Raw genomic sequence first — 10,674 nt, 5'->3', positions numbered from 1 at the left:
TTAAATGTCTGGTCTGGTCTGTGATGATCACAATCAACTGGTTACTTCACAAACTATACATAGTCTTGTGCATCTCTGCTTTTCCCTTGAGTGCATTTTGGCAATTGGCAGTTCCAGTCTCGGATGTCAGCCTCTGATTGGTTCATAACGCAAGACCATCATTTGGCATTTATCATTTATCATTTGGCCCAACTAAACAAAACTTTATGTTTGGAAAAAAAGCTGTTGCTATTCTGATGTGTAGAATCACAAGTCTTTGTCACACGAGACAACAATCTGCCCCAACTGGAGAGCCTGAGTCAAAATTTGACTCAGAATCAGGTTAAGAATCTCTTCAGGTTTCAAACCAAATTAGTTTTGATAGAACAGTTCAGGCAGAAAGCAGGTATACAGTATGTGTGAATGAGTTTATCTTACAGATTGGTAATCAAAACAACACTAGTGTGCTGCTGCCCACCACTGTGAACAGGTTAGCAGGAGCTCCTGAAGAGTGCTCCTGCATATGAAGACACACTAATCGTGTATTTCCAGAACCACATGTTCATCTGCTATCTGCATCCTTTTGACAGTGCAATCAACATATTAATTATTTCCCACCACCTATCAACACCCAATGGACGAGTGCTGGCCCTCAGACCCAAGTTTGAGAGGCGGCAGTGTTAGAGAGGTGTACATATAATTTGTTCTTCAGTCAAATTAAAGCAGGCAGACACAGCAAATGCCTGTCTGTCTGCCTACAGAGACGTACTGCAAGTTCAAAAGTCCTATAAGGAGGATATCAGAGCCCACATACGCACACCCACACACACGTTCACTGGGCTATTATTTGGTTTGTCAGTCAATCAGTCAGTCGTCAAAGAACTGCAATCCTTATGTAACTTGAAGTAAAATTAGTTCAAAGCATCACAAAGGAAACTAATAGTTTTACTGCTAGTAAATATTCATGTGAATATAAGGTGTAATTTTAGTTTAGTTTTGATGCCTTGTGTCCTAATTGTCCTTTTTGTTTCAAATGGATAGACTAAAGAATGAAGAAGAATGGCAGGAAGGGTGATAGAAGGAAGGAGTGATTAAAAAAAGGAAATCCAAATCTGATTATACTAGTTTTGCTGTGGAGTGAAATCATTGTAACTCGAGTTAAGATCAGTGAGTCACTTTCACTCAGAGCTAAAACGTCGGTCAGTCAGCCTGTGGGTGGCACATTAACCCACCTCTTCCTCTCCACCCCCCTTCTCTCTCTGTGTGTACTGCTGCTGCTTTTACAAAATGTGCTATTCCGCTCTGCTGCGGTGATCCGCCCAACATCAGCTGCTCCAGTAAACCCCTGTCAGTGAAATATCCCACGCATCCTGAATGCTGCATTTCCTCCCATCTGCGGAAAAGCGTGGAATGCTTCTTCGTTTACATACACATTTACTGTAATAGAACAGAATATAATACAATAGCATCATAATGTGCCGACTCCTGGCATTGAGTTTATTAAGGAAATGCATGAATACATGGATTTGTTCATTGGAATATTTTTTAAATAAACGTTATTGGTAAAAGGCAAAGACTGATCTTTTAACAATACACGAGGGGAAAAATGGATTTGTGAATTACATTCAACATTTACATTCAAATCATGTCTCAAATAACAATACATGTCCATTGAAATAGAAATGAATGCAGTATACAGTAGGTAGCGTGAAGGCAACATTGTTCACGTGAGCTCATGACACTCGCTCTATTCGTCTATGTGCCTGCACGTGAATCACCGTTCCTTATGTAACGTGAGCAGAGAGGGGCGGAGCTACGGAACAGGGGCGCAGCATACGTGTAACTGGACCGTGTCTATGTTCATTCATCCCCTTTCACACACGCTGTGTGTGTGTGTGTGTGTGTGTGTGTGTGTGTGTGTGTGTGTGTGTGTGTGTGTGTGTGTGTGTGTGTGTGTGTGTGTGTGTGTGTGTGTGTGTGTGTGTGTATATAAACATTTTCTTTTCTTTTGTAAATTAGCCTTCTCGTGTGTCAAACTTTTTATTTTATTGTTCGTATTTATTATTTTTGTGTTTTCTCCATAATATATTGTTTACTTTCTTTATTTGTGTTACTTATTTAATGTTTATGAAGACAACAAAAATATGTAGGGAGTGATGAAGTTGTTACATTCTTCAGAGAACTTTAGTTTACAATGTGAATCACAAAATGTAACAAAACTGGAAATAAAGTTAACATTTTAGTTGTTTTCTGTGTTGCAGGCAATAAATGTCAATTATGTGTACACAAATATGACTGTTAATAACTGTAGCTGCAGGAAAGGTTGTTGTGATTAAAAAACCACTTGGTATGAGACGGTTTGTAGTACAAACACTGTTAGTAGAAGGGAGGGGGAAGGGAGGAGGATGGTGAAATCCCTCTGCAAGAGTTGAAACTGGAGGACAACGTGGCTACAGAATCCTGCTCGTCTATCTCTGTCATCATTTCACCGCCTCGGAGCACAGAGAGGGGAGGTGGTAGGTTTGAGACATAATGTTCCTGCCTCCCAAAAACTCCAGAATTGCCGTAACAAACACGAGATTACTAAAAAGTAAAGACCATTAACAATGTGTCGTTTTGGATTAAATCACTCCATAACACGGCGCGCTGTTTGTACACCGCTAATTCAGGAACCTATGAGGAATGGTTCCACTTCACGCTTGTTCCTGTACGGCAGACAGACAGACACCCGGCTTGTCCCCCACAGTCCACGTGTGTTACTGTCCCAACTTTACCCGCCACCATTTTCCTGGAATCCCAGCCTCCGCTGTATCACTCCGCCGTCAGAACAACATAGGCCGTTACTTGGCGGCGAAATGTGTCATATTTGCATTCGTTTCCCTTTATCCCGCATGGACTCGATCGGAACTTCTATCAGAGTTGATACCACAGGCGGAAAGTGTGGTTGCCATTAATGAGTCATTGCCGGTTTGTGAGTTTTGGCGCGATTTTGGCCGGCGCGGAGGGACACAGACGAAGCGCGGTCATAAAATAGAGAAACGATCTGGGCCACACCTACTGTGTGTGCTAGCGGCGTGGCTCAAACACACCATGCTGCCCTGCTGCCACGGCACTGTAACTAACACATGCTCTCTCTTAAACATTCAATTGTGGTCGTTTTTATTTCGCGGGCTGGACTTTATTGGATATTCGGACGTTTCTTCGAGTCATCTACCTTTGTCATTCTGTCGATCAAACAATAACTAAAGGTAAGTCGGTTCGTTCCGCGTGATCAGAGGTGACCTAATGTCGACAGCATATGGGCTATGTAAATCACCCTAGCGCTGCTCTACATGTCACAAATTTGGAGCTGTAAGACAGATGTTTAATGTCATGGTCAACATTAAATGCATCATGCAAGGGTTCGGCAGACTCAAAAGCGGAAGTTTTCACGTGTACCCGGCGTGACCCAACACGTGGTATTTAAATGACCCGTACAGTGGATTAACCTGTGGGATTTCGGGTAACTTTTCGTTTTTCTGTTGCTTATTTGGTACAAGAAATACGTTTACCGCTAACGAAACATGGTGTGGTTTGTTAATGATATAGTTTCTTAAAACTGTAGTCTGGATACTGGCCGCTCATCTCGTGTTCAGTTTAAAAATGAACTGCCTATATTGCAAAAGTCCGCAGCAGCGCCACTTGCCGGCAGGGAAAACATCCTAGTCCACACATTATGTGTAGTTGACATAAATTGCATATCAATCACTGAACTAAATTGTCTTTTGTTCGTTGTTTCACTTCTGCACGTCTTAGGTGAGGGTGTCATATGTACTAAAGCTTAAGTTCTTAATGGCAATAAATTAGTTGCCCATGTCTAAGAGTGATTTGTAGTGTGGGTGGAGGTAAAGCAGTCCGTGTAGCTCTCTTTGCTGCTTTGTTCTCTTATATACACTCTGCTATACCAACCCGCACACGCGAACACAGTGTAATTGTCCCTCGTTTTGATTCGTGTTTGTACTCCCGTTGCTGTATTTAAGTAAAGTTTGAGTGCCTGAAAAATGTTTTAGGGCAACCCTCATGGCAGTTAGTTGGTACTTCATCATCTATGCGTCCCAGCTTTGTGCCGAGTCTGGTAGTTTTTAGAAACGGTGAAAGTCGCTGCAGTGGTGAACCATGTGGCTGGTAGAGCAGCAGGGGTTATCTACCCCGTTTCCCATAATCACCAGGCAACCCGCTACTAGAGGGGGGACGTTTAACCTCTCTGAGAAGGAAAGATGAAGGTGGTGTGAAGTTTCTGTCTCAGCTGTTGTGATGTCATGGGGGAGGAGAGGTGGTGGCAGGGGTGTTGAGTTGTAGGAGTTGGTTTAGGGGCCTCCTGCCAGCAGCAAGGCGGGGCCACAGTGATGTAAACACATTTAAAAGGCGGCAGATTGCTCTTCAGGAGGAACTGGTTCACACTTTCACTACACAGGCTTGCCTGCAGCTAATGATTGCAGGCTGAACTCACACTTCAGCCCCTTCTGTATTTAAGACCATTTATACCTGTGCTTACTGTACATTTCATTATTTTCTCAGATTTCTGCCAACATGTTGCAAAGCTTCGCCCAGTCCCAGGACTGGCTTTACACAGAGCCGTTGCTCTTTGACGAGGAGTTCTGCCAGAGTTTGATGAAGGACCTTCAGTCCTTACCAACCCCCCCCCAGTCTCCTCCCATGAAGACAGAGCTGGGTATGAACAAGCCCCTGTCCAAAGAGGACCAGTTGAGCTATGTGTCTGACGTTCTGCTGGAGGACTATGATATGCAACTCAACTGGAATTGTGACTTCTTCCAATCTGCCAATACTGAGAAGGAGGCAGACCAGAACCAACTTTGCTCACCTGTAGAGGAGAGTGGAGAGGAGTCCCTGTGGAGGTGTCTGGCAGCAGACAAGATACTGGAGGAAAAACTGGTCTCTTCTGTGCTTGGCTCCAGCCCCCTCCTCTCCGACATTGACACAAGCATCTTTGAGGAGATCGCAGGTTCAACGCTGGACTGCCAGGACCTGCTGGAAGCACAGGAGCCCTCCGAGTCCACGTCAGACTATGGATCAGCAGGAGGCGAGCTGTCCACATATTCGTCCAGTGATTCCGGTGAGCTCGCAGGCTCTGTCTTCATCACTTTTACATCCACAATCTGTGTATAATACACAAGTATTTTCTGGGGTCAGAAAACGAGCTCGATAAATATTTCATCATGCAAATTTATCTTGGATATATGCTTTGAACTCTAACGTTGCAAATTATATTTTTTTTAATTTTTAGTTATAAGTTCACCCGCTTGTGTTTTTGATGGTGGTTTCACACCAAAAGACCCCCAACTGAGTCAGGAGAGTTTGTGACGGGGATGTGTCTAAAGTATGGGCGCGCCTGTGAGCTGACATGAGTAGATGAGGGGATAAAGGAGAGATAAGTCACTCTGTATTTAGTGTGTGACTCATGTTCAGTGGTCCCGGTTGTGGTCTGTCCATGAGTCATTTTTACAGACTCATGCCCTCAAGCCTTTCTTGCTATAAACCTGAAAGAAGTGCTATTTATCCCCTGGGGATTCATTTCTGGTAAATATTTAGTTCTGGCTGAGATATTTGTTTTTTTGTGGTTATTTCTTAGGAATTTTTAAGATGATCTAGATGATGATCAAAATACAATTTAAAAAGCCAAAGTTACATGGACAAAGGTGCATTAAGTTGACTGTATTCCACAGATGAACTGTGCAGTCTGAAGGCATGTTGGACAGCATTAACTGTGACTATCATATGTACTAAACTGTTGTCTTAGTCATTAAGTCATGGACTGAGGTTTATGAACGGCTTAATGGCTTTTCCGAGTTAATTGTGTAAATGCCACATGAAAAGCTGCACTATACTTTTTTTGTTTCATTTTGTCAACTTGTTTACTATACCTGGCCAGCTGACAAGGGAGAGATATCTTATATTTGTCACTGTTCATCTGCAATGTCATGACGGAGCAGATGGAAATGCCTAGCAAATGTTTTTCCAGATCATCTAACCATCTCTCCTTTCTCCCTCATATCTGACAGAGGAGGAGATCGATGTGGTGACAGTGGCACGTTGTCCTTCCAGCCCTTCGTCGCCGCCCTTGTCGGCTGACCTATCAGCCAAACGGGAACAAGAGCAGCGAGCTATCCAGCGCCACAACTTTGAGATCCATCTACAGCACAACTATGCTGCACCGTGCCCTCCCTCACCGCCTCCTTCCTCTTCCCACTCGTCCTCCTTGTCCCACAAGCGCTCGAAGGGCGGGGAGCGTTTCTCACGCCTCCACTTCTCATCTCGTGCCTCCTCAACATCATCATCCTCTTCTGTCTCGTCACGGTACCATCACCACTTGTCTCGGCATTCTACAGAGACAGAGGATGAGGAGGAACGGCGGCGGACACACAACGTGATGGAGCGGCAGCGGCGCAATGAGCTGAAGACTTGTTTTATGCATCTGCGCGACAACGTGCCAGAACTGTCTCGCAATGACAAAGCCTCCAAGGTGGTGATCCTGAAGAAGGCCAGAGACTGTATCCGAGGCCTTGAGGAGGATGGACGGAGACTGCAAGCCAAGACAGACAGACTTAGAGCTAAACAGGAAGCCATGAAAGTCAGACTGGAACAGCTCCGCAGCTAAGAACAGCTGAGCGTTTAGGTGTCCTTTTTCTTATTCTCAGACATTTGGACAGAATGAATTTAAGGGGCCTGATGCTAAGAAGAGCGCACAAACTGGCAGGTCAAAAGAATTTTAGGTAATGGGCCCGAGCACTGTGTAGACTTCACTCAAACTCAACAATCAACACACGCACACTATTGATCATCTTCATGCCTTGACTGCTGACTGTTATAGAGTGTAGTATTCTCTGAAATATATTGTCATGGTTCAGAGTGTTTCTCATCAGGTGGACATGCTGAAAGACACCATACTGAAGGTAACTCTGGGATTCTTAATTGTACAGGTTCAAACAAGATTCAAGGCAGATGGACTCGTTCAATCGATGAATCACATGCTGCTGCGGCTCAGTGTAATGTAGTTGAATGAAACTTGAATACTGTGTCTTCAGGAAGTCTTGTAGCTATAGTAACCAGTAATCCCTCCACTCTGACAGGAAGTTTGATGGTGAACATGATGCAATTCTACCTCCATACTCATTTTAAGGATTCTGGTTGGCAAATCTCTGCACATTTAACTCTTTTATCCAGGTTTAATCCAGGTTTAATGTACATTTATGACCATACTGTAGACCAGGGCTGTTACTGAACACATGATCACGTGCGGCCTCAGTTCCCATCAGATCAGTGACATCATAGAGAGCACTGTTGCCATAATGATGAAGGTCCTCATGTTTAAGTGTTTCATCCTTTATAAAAGTTATGGTAGCCATATGAAAAGTTGAGGTGACTGATGGTCAGCGGAGGACCAGCGACACGGTAGCCAAGATTTTAGCCATTTGTCTCTAAAGGGGTGTAAAATGGGCAAGTATGACCCAATACTGTTCACGACACAAAGTTGCGAGGTTCACCTGACAACCGCAATACTGTGATGGGTCTCATCTGCTGATGGAGCAGCAGCTGTGCTCCATGTTGGTTAAGAAATGGTGTTTATTGGAATAGGTGAGATGACATTTACGCCAGTATAAATGCTGACAGGTTTGATTTATCACTGGGCCTAGTTTGCAAAACTTCAAATAATAGATTTTAACCAGAAATTCTGAGCGAACTGCTACATGTCTGAACTTAAATTAAAAAGCCCATGTACACTTTAAAGTGTGACTGCAACCTTCAAATAACTATAAAGGCACACAAAGTGTAACAATTTCTAAAAGACAAAAAAAAATTTGACCACTTGACACAATGAGATTCGTCCGCCCAATGGGTTGAATGAATGGGAACCACTGACTTGGACCAACATTCCCCCGGTTTGGAGCTGCAAAGTGTCACTTGTATGGATGTGCCATGTACTATGAACATTGAAATTAATGTTATTGCATGTTATATCTGAGTTCTAAAGCAAAATCTTATAAGGGGTCTAAACGGTTGGTTGTCTACTTTTGGCTGGATCTGAAGTCCAGAACATCCATGTGTTTTTAAGCAAAATGACATTTATTATTTTCCGTTTATGTGCTATTTGCAATGAAATATGCAAATTGAAAATTTTTAAATATTGTTAAATGTCTAAAGTTTATCAGCTGTTCCTCTTTTTGGCATATCTGAGCAGACTACGATTTGTAGGAATATTGAGTGTTTTGGATTGGACTTCATATGGTCAAATCCTCTTCCTCTGCCTTGGAGTACTCCCTGTTTAGGACTCTGTATTATGCTGATGGTTTAAAACCTCTCAAAGGAGCTCTTTGGCTTTGGTTCCCATTGGCTCTTTCTTCTCACTGTTGTGAAGTTCTAATGCAACGGCAGGGCTGATTCTAGTTGTTCTTGGCATGATGAAACCTACCTCCACCTGGCTGCAGTCTGGCCTTTTGGAATTCATGGACATTATTTTTAATGTCAACAGTTTTTGTGACTTAAAGACTTGTACAGACTTCTAAAAATGAGATGTAAATATTTTTGTTATTGTATCATAAATTATTCTAGCCACCTTTGTTCATTGGAATTCAAAAGAAGAACAAAATGGCACTTTTTTTTTATATTGGTGTAATAAAAGATGGACAAGAATTTGTCAAGTTAGTGTGGGTCATTATCAATTTCAACTAATTTTATGTGAATCCACCCTCATACATTTTTGTACATAAAACAGTCGCTGTCCAGTTTCCAAAGGTGCAAAAATCAAATGGCATGAGCTGATGAAAAGAAAATGCCATAAATGCGCAATATGAAAGTGTCATTAGTAAAACATTGTATACTAAGTGTTAATTCCAAAAACAATCCTAAATGGTTATAGAAGGACTTGAGATAGATTTGTGAATGATGTAAATCTACAAAGCGTGAAATAAGTCCAGGAGAAATTTCAATAGTCCCTCTTGGATGTAAGGAGAAAGTATCAGAAAATGGAATGAAATATTCCAAAATGGAAGTGCCTCAAATTATACTCCAGTCCCATTCTTAAGTAAATATACTTTGAACTTCTGGATGTAGCTGACATTCTGTCATCATAAATAACAGTAATAAGGAAACCATAAATATTAGATATTTGATCTTTTCAGCACAGGCTATCCTAACACTTGGTTAACATCTGCAACTGTTGGACATTTTGTATTTGAGCTTGGAATGTCTGTTTAAACCCAACAGGCCCACACCCGGCCCAACACATGCCCAATCATGTTTCCAGATGTGATCATAGTTTGACCAATTAGTGTCCTGTCCAGTATGACACCATAACAGAGAGTTTGCGATCTGAATGCCACAAAAGTTTGTGGGGTTCACACCTCTCTCTGCACCGTTTCTCTCTGCCTCCATGCTCTGTCTCTGTCTCGCCTACTGTTTATGCTGCTGTTTGACAAGAACTGAGCTTCTTGGCACTTGTTCCTGGTGATCTTTGCTTGTGTTGCATTCAGATGTATTCAGATCATTGCATCTCTTTGGATACAAATGCCTGCCAAATGACTAACTGTAAATGTAATTGATAGAGGTGATTGCTGGTGGACAAGCAGTTAGGAAATGTGATGGAAGGCTCAAATTCTCAGCTGTATATGCATATGCATAGCATAGGCCCCCCATAGTAAACACAACACACACACACCTGTTTCCATGGACAACCCCTCCGAGGTTGACAGATGTTCTCAGGGTTAAGTGTGAACCTGAGTAGGTAGCTGTTGTGCAACCTGAGCTCAGTGCATGTGCTGCAGTATAGTACATGTTGAACAGGTGGACATGTGTCAGAGGTGTGTGTGTGCGTGCCTCTTGTTCAGGTCAATTGTAGATGTTTCTTTCTCACTTTGAAGTTTTGCGTACAGTCGCTCTATACACAAAACATGCAAAATTGTCAAGAAGGCACTTAAGATGTTGTAGGAACTACTTACCAATCATCTCATCATGCCTCCACCACCTGGTAACAACCAAGCAACCCAGAAGAGGCCCAGGAGGAACCCTCTGTAGGGAAACAAAATTTACCAAATATGATATGTGTTTATACTTTAAGGGAAAGGTCCATGGGTGTGGAATACAGGCAGGGTTACTATATGGCCATATAAACACGAAAGCAACCACTAATAACCACAAAGTAATATTGTATCTGCAACAAGTACTCACTTGTCACCTCGTCACACCGGCAAGCAACTATTTCAAATGTGTAATCGACTTCTTACAAAGTCCAATCAATAAACGACACATATCTTGATAGCTGTGTGTGTGCATACATGTGTGTATGTAGAGCTTTGTAGGTCAAGGTGAATGTGTGTGAATGACTGTCAGGCGTGCCAGATATACAGCCAACAGATTGGTTAAGCCTCCATAAAAGCCTTTTCATCAGTGAGTGACAGATTAGCTGTGTTGTTTTATGAAAGGAGTGTAAGGTTAGGCCTGATAAAACAAAAACACCCACGCACTGACACACACACACACACACACACACACACAGACACACATGCATTTCCACTCTCGTTTCCTGCTTGCTCTTGAAAAACAGTGAAAGCGTGAGTCATGAGTGTGTGGGTGGCATATGGCACCTGTTGAATTACTCACCTGTGTTGAAATCTTGTTAATGTTATCATTTTTCTTTTATCT

General features: G+C 42.5%; 1 protein-coding gene across 1 annotated transcript; it reads left to right on the top strand.

Moving 5' to 3' along the window:
* The first annotated feature begins 3,023 nt into the window (after positions 1-3,023).
* mych (myelocytomatosis oncogene homolog) lies at positions 3,024-8,527 on the top strand. Its single transcript, XM_076156767.1, has 3 exons — positions 3,024-3,227; positions 4,537-5,092; positions 6,039-8,527. Exons 2-3 carry the CDS (start codon positions 4,549-4,551, stop codon positions 6,632-6,634), a joined length of 1,140 nt encoding a protein of 379 aa, XP_076012882.1. The 5' UTR covers positions 3,024-3,227; positions 4,537-4,548; the 3' UTR covers positions 6,635-8,527.
* The last annotated feature ends 2,147 nt before the right edge of the window (positions 8,528-10,674 follow it).

The sequence above is a fragment of the Genypterus blacodes genome, unplaced genomic scaffold (assembly GCF_046128005.1).
Source record: "Genypterus blacodes isolate CSIRO-AG114 ecotype Tasmania unplaced genomic scaffold, CSIRO-AGI_Gbla_v1 ptg000070l_1, whole genome shotgun sequence".
Lineage (NCBI taxonomy): Eukaryota > Metazoa > Chordata > Actinopteri > Ophidiiformes > Ophidiidae > Genypterus > Genypterus blacodes.
The sequence above is the reverse complement of the archived record's forward strand: the minus strand, read 5'-3'. Positions and strand labels throughout refer to the sequence as shown.

Coding starts and splice junctions, on each gene's coding strand:
- mych (XM_076156767.1), top strand. CDS start 4,549: ATGTTGCAAAGCTTCGCCCAGTCCCAGGACTGGCTTTACACAGAGCCG. Junction 5,093..6,038: donor ATATTCGTCCAGTGATTCCG/GTGAGCTCGCAG, acceptor CATATCTGACAG/AGGAGGAGATCGATGTGGTG.